Source organism: Thamnophis elegans, chromosome 4 (genome assembly GCF_009769535.1).
Source record: "Thamnophis elegans isolate rThaEle1 chromosome 4, rThaEle1.pri, whole genome shotgun sequence".
In the NCBI taxonomy this organism is placed as follows: domain Eukaryota; kingdom Metazoa; phylum Chordata; class Lepidosauria; order Squamata; family Colubridae; genus Thamnophis; species Thamnophis elegans.
This window is the reverse complement of record NC_045544.1, coordinates 13,338,706-13,362,410: the sequence shown is the minus strand read 5'-3', so window position 1 is coordinate 13,362,410 and position 23,705 is coordinate 13,338,706. Positions and strand designations below refer to the sequence as shown.

At 41.3% G+C, this 23,705-nt stretch overlaps 1 protein-coding gene across 1 annotated transcript in view; it reads right to left on the bottom strand.

Annotated features, from left to right (window-relative positions):
• RIMS1 (regulating synaptic membrane exocytosis 1) overlaps positions 1–23,705 on the bottom strand; it is a 331,198-nt gene that overhangs the window by 191,186 nt on the left and 116,307 nt on the right. Inside the window, 1 exon segment of the mRNA XM_032216767.1 lies at positions 1,564–1,777. Coding sequence (XP_032072658.1) covers positions 1,564–1,777 — 214 coding nt within the window.

Here is a 23,705-nt window from a genome sequence, read left to right as displayed (position 1 = left end):
TCATCGGGTTTGTGCTTTTGTTTGCTAAACAATGAATGACAAAAGAATTATAATTGTAATACAAAAAGATGTAGGATCAGTAAGTATGTAGATTGCTGAAATAGAGTCAGACATTCTGGAAAGTAAAGTTAAGCCTTAGAAAATATAATTAAGAGCAAAATTGGAGCTGATTAAATACCAGCCAAACTGTTAAATCTTGCACAATGATACAATTAAAATTTTACTTGTAGTTTATAAGCAGGTCTACAAAGCATTTGAATTTAGAGTATATTATAGTGAGACAAGTTATTTTGCCATCGTTAGGTGGAAAGCACCAGCAAATGGTAAACATTTTTATTCCTCTTCCTGTATTTCTTCTTTGCTTGCTCTATAATTAAACTGACCAAAGAGGAAAAACACAGCGGGATCTTTGTGGATTAAAAAGAGATGTCTCCACACACACAAAGACTGTGTCATATCCAATTGCAGCTCTTGACGTATGTGGCTGTTTCTATCAAATAGTTACATCTAGGAAGAAATACAGGTCCCTAGAAGTAACTGGAGGAAATATTTTCCCATTAGCCACAGTGTATAAAATTTAGTGTAGTAATTGTTTACAGACAGTAATAAGACACTGCAGTGAAACAACAAAGGCTCCAGCGTGCATGAATCAAAACCTGAGAATATTTAGAAAAATAAAAGCATAGCCATTAACAGATTTAAAAAAAAAACATTTTAACTTGTCCTTTGCAAAAATTTTGCATGAATTAGGCATTTAAGCTTACAAAAAAGGGGTGCTTGCCTTAACCATCCCCACTCATGTTTATTCTTACCTTTTATTTTTACATTTTTCAATGTCAATGAGCTATTCCTTGAGATACTGTTGCTCAAGCAGCAGCCCAGCCCTGTGAAACCCCCTTCCTCAAGATCTTGCCAGTCTTCCAAAAGACCTTAAAAAGTTATCTTTCTTTCCAAATATTGGAATCAGGTAAGACTGGACTCCAGTAGTTGTAAGTATTGGGAAACGGTGCTTCGTGGCATTGGGAATGGTTATAGAGATGTTTGGTTTAACTGTTTCTTTTTTCTTATCACTGTTGCTGTGGGATGCCCAGACTTATGTCTATAAGATTAGAGGCCACAAAAGTATAAAAAATAATGTAATGTAATGTAATGTAATGTAATGCAATGCAATGCAATGCAATGCAATGCAATACAATACAATACAATACAATACAAATTAATACAAATTTATTTATTATTTGAAAAAATAAAATAAAATAAAATAAAAGACAAGTTCAGAGAAACAACACCTCATTCATGTCTGATTCCTCAACAGGACTCCTAACTCATTTATCAGAAATTGACTTCCCATCCTGTCATAACCCTCCCCCCCACAAAATATAGTGAGGAGTTTTAAAAACAAACATAGAGCATGGATAAATAAAAGGAAATACAAGAGGTTGAGGGTGAGGAGTAGAAAAGAGACAGAAAGATAGAAAATAATGTAACAAATCAGTAGCAGAAATCTGCATAAATAGATTGCAGTAGTCAGTCGTGATTCATTACACACAATAGAAAACTTACATTGTTTGTTCGTAGGGAAACACGACCTCCACATCTGGCACAAAACTTTGTCCGGCAGTATGAGCATAAATGGCCGCAACCATCAGCAAACTTAGTTTTGTGACAGATCCCACACGTGGGTGCATCATCTTTGTGTTCTCCTTGATGACGACGGGATTCCTCACCTATTTTTCGTACTTGCTCTTTGTAACTTTCAAATTGTTGGTGTAATCTTCTGTAAAGAAAGCAAAACTCTTATTGCAAAGGCATCAAGGCAAACTCACTCATTAAATAATTTGCTCTGGGACAGCTGCATGTGCCAAACGTAACTATTATTCAGGTGCCAAATTGATCTTAAAAATAAATGTAATATCTATAAATGGAATTTATGGAACTATCTGCTTCACTTTTATATTCTGTTAAGGAAGCTATTTAAGCAATCAAAAACGCAATGCACATTTATGGGTTTGAGAGTAGCACAAATAGGTTTTGTTAAAATATCTTAATATTAACTCCTATTTTTCTGCCATAAATATAATCTCAGAGTTATAAGCAAATTTCAGAACAAAAAGAGTAGCAAGGAAAGTATTCAAAATGGAAGAAACTTTTCTTGACTTTGTACATTCACTAAAACATTTCAAATTGTTTCCTTCACTGTGGAATGAGAGAGTCAGAATTATCCCTTTACCATAATTTTGCTCATGGCATTTTCATTATGAAAGATGTTGTGCAACCAATAATAAATAACCTTAAGCATAAAATGTAATTAATTCCTTAATGTTTATTCTCATTACTCTATGTATTTTCCTTAAAGACTAGTGCATCTGAGATATCGTTCTACTAGCCTCTATTGCAAAAGCTGAAAGACAATCATCTTGAAGCCGTATTTAAAGAGTGCAGGAGATTCAATTCCTTATGTAACTTATGAACCAAATAATATAATACATTGCAGCAGAAATCCAGAAAGGAAAAGATTCAATTTGATTTTCAATAGCAGAGTGTTACGTACAGACGTACATTGTTAAATTTACATGTTTTTACATGCTCACCAGGGATTGGTTGCCTAACCCCCCGGGAAGTTTAAACTACTGTCATTCGCCGGCTGGTCTGCCGGAGATCCTTAAAAGGGAACATCCAGCAGCCCAGCCAGCAGAGCACAGTCACTTACTCTTGCAATAAAAAGTGTTGAAACTGACTTGCGCCTCGCGCCTGCTGCTTCTCACCAATCAAACACTGGTGATGAAGGACAAAGGGACCCTCGTTGGACAAGCAGCCATTTTGCACAAGAACCAAGACCCTGCACCACAGCATGAGATGGCATTGCAAGCATCCCCTGCACCAGTGATTTTCGACCTGCAGATGGACTGGCACACATACATGCAGCGATTCTGGATGTTCCTGGAAGCTAACGACTACCAGGACCGGCTGGACAATAGGAAGCGGGCATTATTCCTAACTTACTGCAGAATGAAAAAATCTATAAGATGGCACAGATGTTGATTGCCCCAGCAGACATAGAGACTGTCGCATGGACAACCCTACAACACACCCTGGAAGACCACTACACGCCATCCGCTGCCCCCATGGTGACCCGGAATGGGTTTTACCACCGTCGCCAACGGGAAGAAGAGATGGTGAATGATTTCATGGCAAGCCTCTGAGAAATCGTGATCCGGTGCGAATTCATCAACCCAGAAGAAATGATGAAGGACTGGGTCATCTTAGGAATGAGAAACCTCTCCTTGCAAAAGAAACTGCTAATCAGAAAGGGAGTCTCATTCAAGGACGTGGTCAAGGAAGCTCAGGCAGCTGAGTCATCAGATAACTCGGCAGTGCACGTAAGGAAAACCAGTTGGGTACACCAAACATTCAGGGAACCTGACTGGGCATCTGAAGTTCCGGAGTACGATGATGAAGACGATGATGTTGACGCCATCCACCGTGTGTACCCAGAGAGGAGACGAAGCGCAAGGGACATAAAGGGCAGGCAGCCACGTTGCCCAGACTGCATGGGATTCCATTCAAGAGTGGCATGCCATTTCCAGGACGTCATCTGCCGCAGATGCCAGCAGAAAGGCCACATTGCCAAGGCGTGCAGAGCATCCCAGCCCATTCCTTCCCATCCAAGATGCACAGCTGCTCAGGGGAGACAAAGCAACCCATGACCTGGCCAACAGCAGAATAGGCGGAGAGAGGAACAGTACCAAGCCCAGAGGGAGATCCATCACACACTGTGGACCACTCAGAAGCCTATGAAGGAGAAAAGTTCCATGCAACGGTGACCATTGAAGGGGGACCATGCAAAATGAAGCTGAACACAGGATCATATTTTACAATCGTGTCCTGGCAGACCATTAAGAAATTGAACCTCACAGCCGGCAAGAAGCTCCTCAAACCACCAAATGTCCAGCTCAACAACTATCAGGGGAACTAGATCCAAATTCTAGGAAGAATGGAGATCAAGGTGGTGTTTATGATGTTTATTTATATTCATTTATGATGGTTCTATTCCCTGCCTGAAAATCTAGAGTAAGAAAATATCAAAAATCCTACAACCACAGAACTTTACTACTGGTGGCAGATGTCCAGTTCCATTTTAGCATGAGGATTAAATCTAAGCATGATTTTTGTGGGTGAAAGTACACAGGTGCTGACTTGCATTTTCTTTTCAACCTTTTTTCTTTGTCCTTTCAGTTCAATTTTTTTTAAAAAAAAAACACCATAATTGTTCTGTTCACATTTACACGATAATGATCATAAGAAACTCTTTCAAGACATAAATCAGCGATTTATGGAATGGAGACAATTCTGTTAACATTATGTAGGATAGCAAAGAAGTAAGGCATATGTCTAATACATTCATTACCTTCCATTCCATCACATGCCCAGCAGATGGCTCCAGAGACTACCATTTCTTCTATTCTCCGCGATTTCAAAACTCTGCCTTTGCTTTTAGGATATTGTAATAATGTTATGATGTAAAACCCTTCTTATACCAGAAATAAACTATTGGCTGTGCAGATAGGTACCAATTAACGTGTTTTAAAACCCACACTAACTTCAAGTGGTCAGTATGGTTCTCAGTGCTTTGAAAGTGACAGAGGTGGGTTCCTACCAGTTCGCACCTATTCAGTACAACCGGTTCATCAAATCTACCGAACCGGTTAGAAGAGGTTCCACCAGTGGACCCGCAAAGCAGGCCACACCTACAGAAGAGGTTCCAAAAAATTTTGAAACCCACCACTGGTCCTTGGATATGATTATTCTACACTATCATGCTCCTATTTATAAAACTCAGTGCCTCTGTGAAAGGTAAGGATGACTACTGCGGTTGTGGTGCAATCAGAACATTGCATGTGTTGAAGTTGTTTTAACGCAAACCAAAGATGCCGTTTAAAAAACAAGTTTACATCATATTCTTATGCATGCCAGTGCTGTGTGTGAGGTAATTTAAGGTGCTTCTGACAAGTGTCGTCAGCATCTTCATATCCGGTCACATGGGCGGCAAGCCACTCCCATCCGGTCACATGGGTGGCAAGCCACTCCCACAAAGGAGGCCACACCCACAGAGTAGGTTCGAACAATTTTTGAAACCCACCACTGGAAAGTGACTAGTATCTATTCTATTCATAATAAATTATTCAGCGCTTGACTCTTGACTAAGAAACTCTAGTTTTACAAGCAAATCTTAAGATTTAGAACTGGACTCATGCACATAAGAGAAAATGCAATTTTTTTCTTATTTCCAATTTAACATCAAGATTCATTTCAATAAACCTTATTATATATATAAGCTCTGTTTTCATCTAGAAAGTATCGTATTTATATAAAGAGTGAAATAGTTCATTTTGCCAGAAAAAATACCTCCATTGCTTTAAGACCATGAAGAAATGTGTGTTTCACACACCTCTATGTAAAAAAAAAAAACTAGTTCAGAAAACTTTTTTTTTTTATTCTTCTTCAGAAAACCATCAAAACAAACTGCTGTAATAGGATGAAGCTAACTCGAATCCAGCAATTATACACTCTTAAATGGTGGAACTCACTGAATGAACACAGGCCAGTTACCACATCTGGGTCTAACCTATGGCATCACGTTCTAAAGATAAAATAGGAAAGAGAACCCTAGTGCATTCCCCAGTGTATGCTTTTTGAAGGAAAGGGAGAATGAAAATGAAATAAACGATTGCATGAAATTTTTATGAGATCTATGTTCAGTTCTGTGTAAAAAAAAAGAAAATTCAAAACCTGCCTGTGGAATAGCAATAGCAATAGCAGTTAGACTTATATACCGCTTCATAGGGCTTTCAGCCCTCTCTAAGCGGTTTACAGAGTCAGCATATTGTCCGCAACAACAATCCGGGTCCTCATTTTACCCACCTTGGAAGGATGGAAGGCTGAGTCAACCTTGAGCCGGTGAGATTAGAACCGCTGAACTGCAGATAAATGTCTTAAATGACTTAAAGGTTTTGTGCTTTTCTTTGCCTTTTTCATGCACCGTATTAAACCATAACTGGGTTTGGTTTTTGTTTAGCATATTATGTAAATGCAATTGCTCTGACTTACAAAGCATGCTTTAACCAATGTATTGGTCTAACCAAACCAGTTTACTCAAGAAGCCACAATTCACACAAACCACACTTAATCTGATATGAAAAACCTGTATTAAACTGTGGCTAGAAATACAAGTAGAAAGATTTTGGGGCAGCCTTGTATTTCTCTTTGCCTCTCTCCCATAGTTATGAAACCAACTCGGGATTCTGTTCTGTTATTGTAAAGGAAAAAGGACAAAAAATAAACTAGACCTCCAAATAGAGTTTGTAGAAAGTTATCACCCAGCCCTCTCCCAGAAAAATGAAATATCCTAGGAAATATTGAAAAGGCAGAATATTTCTCTGGATGTGAAAAGAAAAAAAAACATGTTTTAAAAGACAGAATAGCTGCCTGTAGCTTCCTGCCCATCCCCACTTTGTCAATGGGCCATTAAGAAGGCCAAGCTAGTCCACTTTACATAATAAAGACTTCTCCACTTCAGCTCCAGGGGGGATGGGATTAAAGCATGATAATATTGGCCCTTTACTCAACTGACCACATGGCATCTGAGAACTCAACCAAACCTGGATTCAATACGCAGCCTAGAGAGTAGCCCCTGCATGGCCCCATGGGAGTCTGACAACCAATCAGAATACATTTCTTACACAGGAACAGGAAGCAGAGAGGTGGGACTGAACAGGTTATAAAAAGCCTAGCAAGCCCCTCCCTCAGCCCTTCTCTTCTCCACCAACATTGGTTTGGTTTGGTTTGGTTTGGTTTATTGGGATTTATATGCCGCCCTTTTCCCTGAGGGGACTCAGGGCGGCTTACAACCACAGGGGAGGGGGGTGCAAGGTCAGAAACAAAACAATATGTGCACAAAGAAAAAATAATAAAACACAACTTTCATTCAGCAATCAAACACTCGGGCGGGTAATTGGAAACCTATCCCCAGGCCTGCTGGGAGAGCCAGATCTTGAGGGCTGCGCGGAAGGTCTGGATAGTGGTGAGGGTACGGATCTCCATGGGGAGCTCGTTCCACAGGGTCGGGGCAGCAACAGAAAAGGCTCTCCTCCGTGTGGTCGCCATTGTAGCATGTGATCACCTTTTCTGTTCAGGGCTCAAGCCATGTGGCCCTGTCCAACAATAAACCATCTTTCCAAGCAGCCTCCATGTCTCCAGTGTCTTTTTCCCCACTTGGAGCCGAACCCAGAAGGACATTTCTTTCATCACAGTATACACAGGATCATAGCTACCAGTGACGTGCGGTGAAGCTTCTGGCTGGTGAGGCAACACCCCCCCCCCCTGGCAGCAGGCTGGAGCAAGAGCGGCGGAGGCGAAAGGCGAAGAGGGGTGGGGGGGTGTTCCAAGAGGCCCCCTCGCCTTTTGGCACTCCGCAAGCCAGGCCCGCAGCGGCAAGAGGATCCGCTCCGCTTCTATCGCCCCCCCCCTCCACTCCAGAGAAGCCGGCTGCGAGCGAGTCTCCACGAGCCCCGGTTCCCTCTCCCAGCAGTCCCAGGAGGAAACGGGCCAGCCCTGCTTCCCTCCCCGGACTTTCTGGCAATAAAGGACAGCATTCCGTTCCCTCCGCTTTCTCCCAGAGCTCCAGCAGGCCTGCCGAGGAGGAGCCCGGACAAGGCTAGAGCGAGAGCCATGGAGGCAAAAGGCTGGCCACTCGGGGCTTGGAAGAGGGAGCAGAATGCTGTCCTCCACTGCCAGAAAGTCCGGGGAGGGAAGCAGGGCTGGCCCGTTTCCTCCTGGGGCTGCTATGAGACGGAACCGGGGCTGCAGAGACTTGCCCGGCCGGCTTCTCTGGAGCGGGGGGGGGGGCGATAGAAGCGGAACTGATCCTCTTGCCGCTGTGGGCCTGGCTTGAGGAGTGCCAAAAGGGGAGGGGGGGCTCTTGGAACACCCCCCACCCCTCTTCGCCGTTTCCTCCTGGGGCTGCTGGGAGATGGAACCAGGGCTGCAAACACCCCCACCCACCCCTCTTTGCCTTTCGCCTCCGCGGTTCCTCCTCACCCCCCACCTCCTCCATCCCCACCTCTGTGTCTGCCAGGCGTCTCGCGTTTATGCCTGCCATAAACGCGAGACGCCTGGTGGACACAGCGGGGGGGACGGAGGAGGCGGAGGGGGCGAGGTGGCAGCCGGCGAAGAAAGGGGAGAGGAGGAGGAGGAGGAAAGGAAGAGGGGAGCAGGATGGGGGGGAGAGGGCTGCCCCTCTCTTCTCAAACAAACAAGGCTCCCCTCCCTGCGTCTGCTCCTTCCCTCTCTTCTCAAGCAAACTCTCTCTCAAATTGACACACACACACACACACACACACAAAATAAAAACAAATTACAATTACTTAAATTACAAATAAATTGAATTCCTCCCCCCTCCCTCTGACCCACATACCTTCCAGCTATGCCAAAATTCCAGATTCGGTCTAGCTAGGCTCCAGGGCCAGGCAAGCCCGAGAACTTTGGGCCTCATTTGCATACTATTTTTTTTGCTTTTAACCCTTGGTTAACCCTTAATAGGCAAAAAAATCCTTATGCAAAGGAGGCCCCGAGTTCTCTGGCCTCCTCCTATACTTAAACACTATATACATTCCAAATCACTGTGAGTTGAAGTCTGGTAGCAACTAGCTTGGCCTTAATTATTTAAAAAAAAATCTTTAAAATTCCTTCCTTTCCTGAGGAGACTGGTGAGGCCCCGCCTCCCCTGCCTCTAGTGAGTGCACGTCCCTGATAGCTACCTTAACTTTTAGCTTTCTTGGTTTCAACACCAAAAGACATTCACAGGGATTCCTTCACTGCTTGCTTACCATTTCTCTACATTTTATCCCTCCCCTCTTTACATAGAGGATTGTGGAACAAGCAGAACTCTCAAAATTCCACAAGCATAACAATCAAAGCATAATATGTAAGCATTTTATGGTGTTCTATACTTTATACACCTCAAAAGCTACAAAATAAACATCTAATGAAACATTTAGAGTCTTCAAGATCTTGGAAACTAAAAAAGAACAACTGGCTGCTGATGAGTCAGTAATTTTTGACAGCTATAGTACAGGAAGCTGAATACACAAGCTTCCCACTATTTTCCCAAAAAGATCTCAGACACCTGTTCAACCAGGAAGCTGTTTCCAAGCCAGTGGGAACTATTATTCAGTATTATTTTTACATCTTAACACATTTATATATCAAGTGAGCCCCTCATGAAAGTTTCATGTATTGCTGGATCTTTTTCATAAGAAACTATTCTTTTTTTTATATTGCTAAGGGCAATCAAGCATTTTAAGAATACTGTACTCCTAAATTCACTAAGACACATTCAGTTCAGTTCAATTTATTTCATTTATATGCCGCCCTTTTCCTCCGAAGGGGACTCAGGGCGGCTCACAACTCAACCAGGGAAGGGGAATACAGACAAAAAGAAATTTAAAAAACAAAGCATAACAATGCATAATTTAAAAACATACAACAGTCATACCATTCGAGACGGGGGCAACAGCTCTTTAGCCCCAGGCCTGTTGGAACAGCCAGGTTTTAAGGGCCTTGCGGAAGGCCTGGAGGGTGGTGAGGGTTCGAATCTCCACGGGGAGTTCGTTCCAGAGGGTCGGAGCAGCCACAGAGAAGGCTCTCCTCCGGGTGGTCGCCAGTCGACACTGGCCGGCGGATGGAATTCGGAGGAGGCCTAATCTGTGGGATCTGATCGGTCTAGTGGAGGTAATTCATTTTTTTCCCTTCCTCTTCCCCTTTTCCACAATAAATAAAGTGATTTTGATTAAAGTATCTGGTGACAAGAGCATTACATTAATGAGTAGCTAATAACTACTACTACAAAGCTAAGATATGAAATAAATAGTGTTGGATTTTTTCCCCCTCTTTTGCAGTAAGTACCTTTTTTTGGCTAACAACCACTAGAGAAGGCAACTTTGGCATTTGCAGGACCAATTTCTCCTCATATTGTAATTGATTGCCAGAATTTGTAAGAAACAGGTCTAGCCTGAGGAATCAGTTACTCTTGGATAATTTTAGGAAGTGAAGCTTACCTTAAAGAACCCATCCTCTGGCGGACACATCGGGGTGTTGGTAGTACAACCGGGGACATTCAGATAAGAAGTCTACCCTTGTTAAGATATTTATATTTACTAGCTGGAGCACTGTCCACTGAGCCAAAACACACGGTTGTGGTTGATTGGTTGAAGAGTGCTGACTCTGTGCTGTGATTGGCTGCTGTGGGTGTGAAGGGGGAGTTTTCCTTCCCTTCCCTCCCCCCATCCTTTGCCCTGTGATTTACCTGATGATTTACCTCATGGCGCTCCTGTTTGACTGACTATCTTGTCTGATGTATATATAAATGCAAAATATATTTATTTATATAAATTTAGGTGTGTCAGCGTTTCTGACTTCATTTGGATATCAGCTGCACAATTCCCCGACAAAAGCTTGGTGGATGGGTTTGAAAACCAGTCATCCAGCCTACCTCACAGGGTTCACCGACAAATGCGCGCACGAGAAAAGCGCACCGACAAAACCGCGGTGAGAAAACCGCAATGTTGAAATCGTTCCAACAGCGCGCCAACAACAGCGTGCTGACAACAGTGCTCCATCAACAAACGGTTCCACCACAAAACCGCGTTTGACTAAAGCGCGCTTGATGAAACCGCGTAGCTGACGTCATCACAGGGCAACAACAGCGCGGAGACAGAAGCACGCTGTAAACGCTAAACCTAAAATTAATACCTAAACCTAAACCTAACCCCCTAAACCTAATCCTAAACCTAATCCTAAACCTAATCCTAAACCTAACCCTTAACCTAACCCTAAACATAACCCTAACCCTTAACCTAACCCTAAACCTAACCCTAAACCTAACCCTAAACCTAACCCTAAACCTAACCCTAAACCTAACCCTTACCTTAACTTGAATCGGCTTGCTTTCAAAGCGCTATTTAAAGCGCCCTTCTTTCTCCACGCTCGCTGTTGTCGCCCTGTTGATGACGTCAGCGACGCGGTTTAATCGGGCGCGCTTTAGTCGAGCGCGGTTTTGTCATGCCACGTCAACAAACAATGCGAAAACAAGGTAATAACCCTAACCCTAACCCTGAACCTAACCCTAACCTTAACCTAATCACGCTTTTGTCGGCGCGCTGTTGTGGGCGCGTTGTTGTGGGCGCGATTTTGACATCGTGGTTTTCTCGCCGCGTTTTTGTCGTGCGCGCATTTGTCAGGTCACGCCTCACAGGACTGTTGAAGTGGAGGAAGGGAACTAAAAAAAGGAAGTGCTAGGGATGATGCTTCAAAATGAAAGGAAGGGCATATCTCTAAGAAATAAATAAAATCACGCTCTTATATGCAGCCACTTCTTTCAACAGTTTATCCTTGCAATAGACCCAAATAGTACACATTACCTTTCAACTAGCATTTGCACTTTGACATTTGTCCATCAATATGCCTAATTCTACTAAACAAGTTCATTATTTACTCCAGTTTTTCGTCATTTATTTATAACATTTGATTATTCACAGGGGTGTCCCTGTCAAACACAACTATAATTTTTTAGATCCAAACCCATCATTGCATCACAGAATTTACCTAATATTTGCCATTTATCATCCAGATTCTTTACCAACTGCACACATCCCTCAGAATTGTTAAGGCAGGATAATCCCTTAATAATTTGTCCATAAATACATTAAACAATAAAGGAGAAAACATTAAACAATAAAGGAGAATACATTAAACAATAAAGGAGAAAACATTAAACAATAAAGGAGAATACATTAAACAATAAAGGAGAAAACATTAAACAATAAAGGAGAATACATTAAACAATAAAGGAGAAATTGCACATGGCGAATTTACCCTCCTGCCCATTTTGAGGTACCTGGTTTATTTTCAAAAAAATATGGGAAGGAGGGAATCAAATAAATAAATAAAAATTAGATTTCAGCTTCATGTTTATACAAAACGTTGCATAATTCAAACCCATTCATTTTATCTTTGAAAGTAATAAATATTGTTTCTTTCTTGTTTCACATATTTCTCCATGCTACAAAAAAACAAAAAATCTGGTTTGCAGACTCCCTGGGCTGCAAAATGCCACGTCCTACCTTTGGCTCCTTATAATCTCTTGCAACCTTTCATTCAAAACTTTGCCTACCACCTTCCAAGGCACACATAAAAATTATACAACATTTCATTCAATCTTTCTACTTTTCCCTTTGTAATGGGAAATAATAGCATTATTTCAATTATCAGGTACGGATGCAAACTTTACACATGTTAAACAACCTGCACAATCACACCACCAACAATCCGAATCCATATTTTAATAATCTTCCAATTACAGAATCTGCAGACGTATAATGTTTCAACATTCTTGCAATGTTCAGAAATTCCTTTCCATCAATCTTTTTAGACGCTACCATTTATAGTAGTCATTTCAATTCCACTCCTTGACATATTACTATCATTCCCATAAAAGTCTCAAAAATACTCCTTAAAGCCATTCCTGCATCTCAGTTTCATTTCAAATCTCTTCAACACTTTCATTTTAGTGCTGTTAATGCTGCTGTAAGCTCTTTCTTTTAGTTCTTTTACCTACTTCCAAAACAATATTTTATTAGCATTAAAATGATTCTGCATATTCTTTCTTTTAATCTTAGCTGTCTCTTGCTCTCTCTCTGGCTGTTTTCCCAGTTACCTTTTTCACTCCCTTCACATTTATAGCATCTTTCCCTCATTATTATTTTTTGCAACAATCATCCTCTGATGTGCATTTTCCCTCATCCACAACCTATTCTTTATTTCAAGAAGCATCCTTTTTATACTTCCTCCAGTGTAGCACTACAATTCCCAGGAGACCTTGTGGCAGACAGAAATAAGAATGCCTTAGGAGACAGGGGAGAGACAAAATGGAGACTTGGGAAATTACCATGTTTAAAACTGTTATGTAAGAAAATGTTTTAAGTTACTGCTTCCTCTGGAATTGGTAATGAAAATCCTTCTAAGAAAGAACTCCAAAAATTGGCGGTGAAATTTTATCACCTCAGCATAGCTCACTCTGGTATTGAGGTTTCCCAGCCTCAGAAAATGAATGCAGAATGGGGCATTTTTACACTCAATGAAACTACTATCAAACTGGACAAAGAAAAGGAAGCATGCTATTCCAAAGAATACACTGCTGTTCTTTTCACAAACAGAAATTGCTTGAATAAATATTTCAAACCATGCACAAATTAAGTAGCTTATATTCGATCCAGTGGTTGAAATTCATCATGCAATGCAAGTACAACGGGCCACGCAATCATCGGAAGCTTTCCCCACTTTTTAAAGCATTTTTTTCCTGCCTGTTCACTCAAACCGGCAGGATAAATATGCTTTAAAAAGCAGGGGGGAAAGCTTTGCAGATCAGCTGTGAGCCATGCATCATGGCAAGCTTTTTTCCCACTTCTTAAAAGATTTTTTACTAAGGGTGTGGGCAAATAGATAGGAAAAATGCTTTAATTTTTTTTAAAAAGTTGGCCATGCCCACCCAGTCACATGACCACCACCACCCCACCAAACCACGCCCACCAAGCCACATTCCAGAGAACTGGTGGCAAAAAAAAATTACATTTCACAACTGATGCAAACACCTAATATATCTATACATTCACATGGCAATGCACTCTGGAAATTAGATAAATCATGTGAATATGGAAATTTAGATTTGAGATCAAATGGTGAGAAAAAGTACTCTAAAAATATTTTGTGACTAACTCCAGCAAGAATATATAACCTTGGAGGAAACAACCACAACTGGTGCACAAGCTTAAGTTGTGCAAAGATTATCCTTGCCACGATTGTCACCTGCTCTTCAAGCAGGAGTTGTGAGTCCAAGAAAACCCTCAAGTTGTAGACCGGATCTGCCTGGGGTAGTGCTATCCCATCCAGAGACAGATATGGCAAAGTCCTGGTCTTGGGGTTCCATGTACTCAAAACCCTTCAATCTTGTCAGGGTTCAATCAAAGCCTATTGTCCCCCATCCAGGCCCTCATAGCGCTCCAGGCACCGCAAGAGGGCAGCCACAGCATCACTTGGGTCACCAGGAATGGAAATATAGAGTTGTGTATCATCAGTGTACTACAAATACTTCAACCCATGGTGACAGATGATCTCAAGGTCTTCCTAGCATTGACTATATGGATATTGATGTTATGTGGCAACCCTTGAAAAACTCTGTGGTAGACTAATGAGAATTTTAAGAGATTCCCTAAAAGATAACTTTTACAAAAGCATGTTCTTTAACTGGTTCTTTATATTAGGATATGTTGTCCAAGTTGAAAGAATTAAACCTGACCCAATGAAGACTATTCTGAAGCTCTTAGTTATTGAGAATCTGGATTTGCTGCATTCTTTTTTAGTTATCTGGCTATCAAATAATGATTATTATCATTTGTGCCACTGATGAATGGCAAACTACTCATGCACATAAGTATATGAAAGAATTATTTTGACATCCTGCATTCAGCATTTCATTTGGAATTTGCAATCTTATGATTTTGTTATTCAATATTCCTGGAAAATATCTGTAACTTATTCCTTATTGTATCCTCCATTAGCTGAGTTAGGATCAAATTCATTGCTGAATTTGTTGGTTATCTATGCTGGATTATGTGGTAGCATCTTTAACAAAACTCTTAACCTATTTCTCAGCATGATACTTAAGTCTCAAGATTTTGAATCCAACAGATATTCACAAGTGATCCTTTCCTTTCTGTGACCATTTAAATATATTGCTGGTACACGTTTTATGCATGATGACCTCTTGTTACAGAATGAGAGGGTTGTTATGAATTTAAAGTGAGCAAATTCGATAAAATTGGTTTATGAGATGTACCAAACAAGTTTTATATGCTAAGTTTTACTGGCCAAAGATGTATTCAGATGTGGAATAGTTTATCAAAAGCTGTTTCTTTTCCCACCAACTCAATATTTGCTTGATAATCAGGTATTATGCTCTTTTCTACTACTACCTTAACCTTGTCAGAGTTGGCCCCATGTATATAAATGGACATTAATTCTTCTTATTTCTGGAGCCAGTTTTGTTGCCACATCAGCTGATGTCATTGTCAATGCATTGCATATGAGCCATGGTGGTGCAGTGGTTAGAATGCAGTACTGCAGGGACATGCAGTCAGTAGAGGCAGGGGAGGCGTGGCCTCACCAGTCATGAGGAAAGGAAAGAATTTTAAAGAATTTTTAAAAAAATAATTAAAGCCAAGGTAGTTGCTACCAGATTCACAGTGACTTGGAACAGTGCTTAGTGTTAACTATAAGAGGAGGCCAGAGAAATAGGGGCCTCCTGTGCATAAGCAGTTTTTCGCCTTTTTAGAGTTAAGCAAGGGTTAACAAGCAAAAAATTTCGTATGCAAAGGAGGCACGTGTTCTCTCGCCTCCTGTAGAGGGCATTTTTAGAGTTCTCTGGGAGCAACTAGCTCAGTCTGACTCAGAGCTCTGGCAGAACCACGTCGCCTTTTCAAAAACACACACACACACAAACACACAGACACACACAGCTGGATAAAAGTACATAAGCCCAGCTTCACTGATTACAATGTGATTCACCTGCAATCAAAGGTTCCGATCGGAAGGCAGCAGGGGAAGGGGGGGGGTATGGCAGAGGAGCTGCTTTCAAGCCTTTGGAAAATATATCCAATCCAACTTCTGTGTTTGTATTTGTTTGAGAGTGAATGTGTGAGTGAGAGAGGGATCCAATTTCTCTGTGTGCGTGTGTCTGTTTGAGAGAGGGGGGAGGGAGGGAAGGAGGAAGGAGGAGGAGGGAGAAGAAAAAAAAGGGAAAACTTATTTTGCAAGGGGGAAAAATGCTGTCGCTTTAAATCAGAACTGAGCATGCCTGGCTGTGGAATTCTGGGAGTTGAAGTCCACAAGTCTAAAAAGTGCCTCACCAGCCATAAAGCTGACCGCACGTCACTGCAGTACTGCAGCCTACTTATGCTGACTGCCTGCAACTTGGCAGTTCGAATCTCACTAGGCTCAAGGTTGACACAGCCTTCCATCCTTTCAAGGTCGGTAAAATGAGGACCCAGACTGTTAGGGGCAATATGCTGACTCTGTAAACCGCTTAGAGAAGGCTGTAAAGCAGCATATAATTCTAAGTGCTATTGCAAGGGATTTCTGTTCATTTAGAATCTCCTAAGGAAATGATCACGATAATGCCCAACAATTGTACTTTGTAAAAATATGCAGGGTGCCCACTCTAAAGGGAGGACATGGGGGAAAAAACTGAATTACCTAAAACTTCGGTTCCACCACAAAACCGCGGTAGACTAAAGCGCGCTCGACGAAAGCGCGTACGTGACGTCATCACAGCGCGACGAAAACAGCACGCTGTGAGCGGTAAACTTAAAATTAACACGTAAATCTAAACCTAACCCCCCCAAACCTAACCCTAAACCTAACCCTAAGCCTAACCCTTAACCTAACCCTAAACCTAACCCTATACCTAACCCTTAACCTAACGCTAAACCTAACGCTAACCCTTAACCTAACCCTAAACCTAACCCTAACGCTTAACGTAACCCTAAACCTAACCCTAACCCTTAACCTAACCCTAACCCTAACCCTAACCCTAACCCTTACCTTTATGTGAATCGGCTTGCTTTAAAAGCGCTTTTTAAAGCGCCCTTTTTTCTCCGCGGTCGTATTTGTCGCGCTGCTGATGATGTCAGGTACGCGCTTTAATCGGGCGCGCTTTAGTGGACCGCGGTTTTGATGGGTCACGAAAACTTCAATGGCATATTGTTCTCCTCTGCTCATGGCTTCAAAGAAGGCACCTGCAGAGTTGCTTCTTTCCCAGGACATTTATATGAAGCTTCCTGACACTGTTCTCAAATGAATGTTAGTAATGCATCTGTTGTAGACTAACATCAGAAACTCCAGAAACAAGTAAAACGTTATGCTGATGCTGCATATATAGTTGTATTTAAGCTATGCCAAAGAAGCAAAACTTTTTCTAAACAAGATTTATATCAATTACCCTTCTCATTCATTTTTGTCTCTTGATGGCCCAATCATTTTTTTATATATTTTTTTGGCTCTCTCATTTTATTCCTACCCATCCATTCTTGTCACCCAGTAGAATAATGTTTTCCTCTGGACTGCATTAATTTAGGATGTTGCACATTTATTTTCTAAAATCTCAATTCTTAATCATTATTCATTGGAGCAAAACAGTCCATTATCAGCTTCTGAATTCCTACCTCCACGTGCATCTACATCAATCTAGGTGATATCAGTTCATAATTTAAGAAATGATTTTAACTGTTTCATTCCTAACTGAATCTCCCATTTTATTACCATTCATATATCCATTAGCTCCAGATCAGACTTTCTTCATTCAGATCTGTAGCACCTTGCTATTTTTTCTTAGTTTCATAGGAACACAGCATTTCCATTGCTTTTATTCCACTCATACATTAAGGTTCTTTCCCTTTTACTCCTGTTAAAATTCCAAGTTACAATTTTTCATATATAGTGCTTATCATTAGATAGGCCCATTCATTGACCTCATACACGCTGACTTCATTATAGCTTGGGACAATCAAGGTTTCCATTTTTCCACAATTTATTTATTTATTTATTTATTTATTTATTTATTTATTTATTTATTTATTTATTTATTTATTTATTTATTTATTAGACTTATATACCGCTTCATAGGGCTTTCAGCCCTCTCTAAGCGGTTTACAAATTTTTTAGCAAATTGAGTCAGCAACTTGCCCACACAGTCCGGGTCCTCATTTTACCCACCTTGGAAGGATGAAAGGCTGAGTTGACCTTGAGCCGGTGAGATTTGAACCGCTGAACTGCAGATCACAGTCAGCTAAAGTGGCCTGCAGTACTGCACCCTAACCACTGCGCCACCTCGGCTCTTTAATAATATTAAAGGAGTGTTCTTGCTTAATACCGAGCAAGCATTTACACCTTAATATTGATGAAAAGCTCTTTCAACAGACCAAAAGGATTGCATACATAGGTTGCTCCATTGCTGTTGCTGCTGTAATAAAAAAGCACGTTTCACTACAGCTAAACTAGGATAAATGATAGGATAAGATTTACAAGGCCACCTCCCTGCCTGTCCAGCTTCTTGTAAAAGTCTTCCCATGTTTATCTTTAATACTGATTGTCCTCGACTTACAACCACAATTGAGTCCAAAACCTCTGTTGCAAAGCGAGGCAGCTGGTAAGTGAGTTTTGGCCTATTTTATTACCTTTCTTGCGGCAGTTGTTAAGTGAATCACTGTAATTATTAATTAGTAAAATGTTTGTTAAAGTGAATCTGGCTTTCCCATTGAGTCTAATTGTCAGCATGTCACTAAACATGTACCTAGTATACCGCCACTGTCATAAATATGAATCAGCTGCCAAGCATCCAAATTTTGATTGTGTGACCATGGGGATGCTGCAACAGTTGTAAGTATGAAAAACAGTCACTAAACAAATGATTATAAGTTAAGAACTACCTGTATTAGAAAAAGGGCTTGTTTATTTGGCTGAATACTATCAGACAAATATATGGAACCAAAAAATGTGATGTTTGCATAAGGCTACAGCATGAATGCAGTGAACAAGTAGGTTTAATGTTTATTATATCTATAGAAGTATTTACATTTGTTTCATGACTTGTATATACAACAATGTACAAACAAGGGCCACCTCAGTGGTGGGTTTCAAAAATTGTTCGAACCTACTCTGTGGGTGTGGCTTCCTTTGTGGGAGTGGCTTGCCACCCATGTGACCAGATGGGAGTGGCTTGCCGCCCATGTGACCGGATATGAAGATGCCGACGACACTTGTCAGAACCACGTTAAATTACCTCACACACAGCACTGGCATGCATAAGAATATGATGTAAACTTGTTTTTTAAAAGGCATCTTTGGTTTGCGTTAAAACAACTTCAGCACACGCAATGTTCTGATTGCACCACTAACGCAGTAGTCATCCTTACCTTTCACAGAGGCACTGAGTTTTATAAATATGAGCATGATAGTGTAGAATAATCATATCCAAGGACCAGTGGTGGGTTTCAAAAATTTTGGGAACCTCTTCTGTAGGTGTGGCCTGCTTTCCGGGTCCACTGGTGGAACCTCTTCTAACCGGTTCGGTAGATTTGACGAACCAGTTCTACCAAATAGGTGCAAACTGGTAGGAACCCACCTCTGGGCCACCTATATATTATTTGAATGAATGCCACTTAATCCATCCTCACACCTGCTTGAAGTGGGAATCCTGTTCCCTATAGTCTTTAGTGTCCAGTAGAATTGACACAAGGAAAACAGGTTGAGTGGTTTAAAAAATGGAAATGCCAAGGTGCCAAATTCCTCAAAATAGCCAACAGATTTTATAAAAATATGACCCAATAAAATATGCTTCACATGAAAATCTGAGAAGCTTATTGCTCTCGTTTAGATCTTGAAATGATAGGATAATAAAAATAATGGGAAAGCTAAAAACCTTGTTTTCTGTTTTTTAGACACTAAATCAACCGCAGTGGCTAGAAATTTTGCACTGTTATTGTTGCAATTTGTCTTAGAATGATATAATAATTGCATGGCTTCATTTTATGTTCTTGAAATATATTGTGTAGAACGGGGGCGTCAAACTGGCAGCCCACGGGCCGGATGCATCAAACACAGGCCACGCCTACCCCAGTCCCGCCAAGAGGGGAAAGGTCACAAAATATCATGTGACGGCAACATGACACAGTGAGCTTGACATTCGTGGTGTAGAACATTAAACACCTTTATGTATACTTCAACTTTTATCATTTTATCTAGGGTTAAGTCATTATTATTTTAATTTTTCAAAAGCTACCCTCAGCATTTTAGCAACCTAGAAATATCTTAAACAATTAAGTAATTCTGCAATTTTATTTTATTTAATCATTATAGATCTTCTTTTGCATTATTTTACTTTCCTTTGTTCTCTGAAATTTGTTTTAAATGTTTTATTTTTTTCTTGAACTCTATATATTTGGTCATAGAACCATACTCAAACGTGGTCAATGGCCACAATAAAGACTGACAATAACCCTAATTACCCCAAAATACCTTGTGCGAATTTTAAACTCTCACAAGGTATACAAAATAGCAAAAACTAATAAGCTGTCCAACAATAATATAATTTTATATAGGCGTTGTTGTTGTTAGCTGCGATGTCGTGTCTGACCCATCACGGCCACATTCATCCAGGTCTTCCTATCCTCTACCATCCACTGGAGTCTACTTAAGCACACTACTTAAGCGCACAAGAGCCAAGGTGGCGCAGTGGTTAAATGCAGCACTGCAGGCTACTGCTAGATCAGCAGGTCAGCGGTTCAAATCTCACCGGCTCAGGGTTGACTCAGCCTTCCATCCTTCCGAGGTGGGTAAAATGAGGACCCAGATTGTTGGGGGCAATATGCTGACTCTCTGTAAACCGCTTAGAGAGGCCTGAAAGGCCTATGAAGCGGTATATAAGTCTACTGCTATTGCTATATTGCTATTGCTACACCGACTGCTTCAGTGACGCCATCTAGCCACCTCATTCTCTGTCGTCCCATTCTTCTTTTGTCCCCAATCATTCCTAGCATTAGGCTCTTCTCCAGTGAGTCCTTCCTTCTCATTAGGTGGCTAAAGTATTTGAGTTTCATCTTCAGGATCTGGCCTTCTAAAGAACAGTCAGGATTGATCTTCTCTAGTACTAACCGGTTTGATCGCCTTGCAGTCCAAAGGACTTGCAGGAGTCTTCTCCAGCACCATAGTTGAAAGGCCTCAATTCTTTGGTGCTCAGCCTTCCTTATGGTCCAACTTTCACAACCACACACTGCAACTGGGAAAACCATAGCCTTGACTATACACACTTTTGTTGGCAGGGTGATGTCTCTGCTTTTTAGTATGCTGTCTAGATTTGCCATAGCTTTCCTCCCCAGGAGCAAGCTTCTTTTAATTTCTTGGCTGTAGTCCCCATCTGCAGTGCTTTTGAAATCCAGAAAAATAAAATCTGTCACTACCTCCATTCCTTCCCCATCTATTTCCCAGGAATTGAGAGGGCCAGATATCATGATCTTAGTTTTCTTAATGTTGAGTTTCAAGCCAACTTTTGCACTCTCCTCCTTCACCATCGAGAGGCTCGTTAGTTCCTCTCCACTTTCTGCAATTAGAGTGATATCATCTGCATATCTGAGATTGTTGATATTTCTCCCAGCAATCTTAATTCCAACTTGTGATTCATCTAGCCTTTCTTTTCTCATGATGTGATCTGCATATAAGTTAAATAGGCAGGGTAGCAGTATACAGCCTTGCTGAACTCCTTTCTCAATTTTGAACCAATCAGTGGTTCCTTGTCCAGTTCTCACTGTTGCTTCTTGACCTGCATATAGGTTTCTCAAGAGATAAATTAGATGGTCTAATATTCTCATCTCTTTAAGAACTTGCCACAATTTGCTGTGAACCACACAATCAAAGGTTTAGTCATAGCATAGTCAATGAAGAAGAGGTAGATGGTTTTCTGGAACTCCCTAGCTTTCTCAGAGGTGGCGCAGTGGTTAGGGTGCAGTACTGCAGGCCACTTCAGCTGACTGTTATCTGCAGTTCAACGGTTCAAATCTCACCGGCTCAAGGTTGACTCAGCCTTCCATCCTTCCGAGGTGGGTGAAATAAGGACCCAGACTGTGGGGGCAATATGTTGACTCTGTAAACCGCTTAGAGAGGGCTGAAAGCCCTATGAAGCAATATATAAGTCTAACTGCTATTGCTATTGCTATTCTCCATGATCCAGCATATATTACTGTAGTAATTTGATCTCTAGTTCCTCTGCCTCTTCAAAATCCTGCCTGTACTTCTGGTAGTTCTCGGTCCACATATTGCCCGGAGCCTAGCTTGTAGGATTTTGAGCATAACTTTGCTAGCATGTGAAATGAGTGCAATGGTGCGGTAGTTTGAACAATCTTTGGCATTGCCCTTCTTTGGAATTGGAATATAAACTGAACTTTTTCCAATCCTGTGGTCACCGTTGAATTTTCCAAATTTTCTGGCAAATTGAGTGTATCACTTTTACTGCATCGTCTTTTAAGATTTTGAATAGCTCAGCTGGAATACTGTCACCTCCACTAGCTCTGTTGTTGCTCAGACTTCTTAAGGTCCATTTGACTTCACGTTCCAGGATGTCTGGCCCAAGGTCAGTGACCACCTCATCATGGTTATCAGGGATGTTAAGCTCGTTCTTGTATAGTTCTTCTGTGTAATTCTGCCCCCTCTTCTAATCTCTTCGGCCTCTGTTAGGTCTCTGCCATTTTGGTCCTTTATCATGCCTACCTTTTCATGAAACGTTCCCTTCATACCTCCAATTTTCTTGAAGAGACTTCTGGTCCTCCCTATTCTATTGTTTTCTTCTATTTCTTTGCATTTAAGAAGGGATTCTTATCTCTTCCTCGGACAGCCATTTTGTTTTCTTGCATTTCTTTTCCTTCGGGATGGTTTTAGTTGCTACCTCTTGTACAATGTTGTGAACCTCCGTCCATAGTTCTTCAGGTACTCTATCAGATCTAATTCCTTAAATCTATTTGTCACCTCTTACTGTATATCCATCAGGGATATGATTTAGTTCGTACCTGAGTGGCCTGGTGCTTTTCCCTACTTTCTTCAATTTAAGCCTAAATTTTGCAACGAGAAGCTCATGATCTGAGCCACAGTCAGCTCAACTATATAGTCATACTCTGTTCAAAATTTTGAAAATATAAGGAATGGCAAAATCTCTTGCAGCTTGATCAATAAACACTTTCATTTTTAAAATTATTATTATTATTATTATTATTATTATTATTATTATTATTATTTATTTGTCTTGTATGCCGCCCACTCCCGGAGGACTCTGGGCAGCTCACAAAAGACAAGGGAAAGGGGGAAATGAGACAAAGACAACATATTAAAAACAAAACCAACATTCACAATTTCTGTGGCGGTAGATGCTTCTCAGCTCCCCCCAGCCTGCTGGAACAGCCAGGACTTGGTGGCTTTGCAGAAGGCCAGGAGGGTAGTAAGGATCCGGATCTCAACAGGGAGCTCGTTCCAGAGGGCCGGAGCTGCAACAGAGAAGGCTCTCCCCCGGGGAGTCGCCAGCCGACATTGGCTGGCAGATGGAATCCGGAGGAGACCTAACCTGTGAGATCTAATTGGTCTGAGAGAGGTAATCGGCAGGAGGTGGTCTCTCAGGTACCCGGGTCCGATGCCATGTAGGGCTTTATAGGTAGCGACCAGCACCTTGAAGCGGATTCGGAGAATAATAGGTAGCCAGTGCAGCTCGCGGAGGATAGGTGTAATGTGGGTGTACCTTGGTGCACCCACAATCGCTCGCGCAGCTGCATTCTGGACTAATTGGAGTCTTCGAACACTCTTCAAGGGCAGCATTAATGCATTTAATAGCATTAAAACAACCATTTTAGCAGAGATTTTAAAAAAACTTTGATCCTAGGTGCCATCTGGAGATGTAGCTATCTCTCTTAGCCCTGATACTGCATAGCAGAAAGAAACATTATGAGTGGCATTTATGTTGTTCCAGATGGTCAAATGAAAATTAGCGGTAACATCTAGTT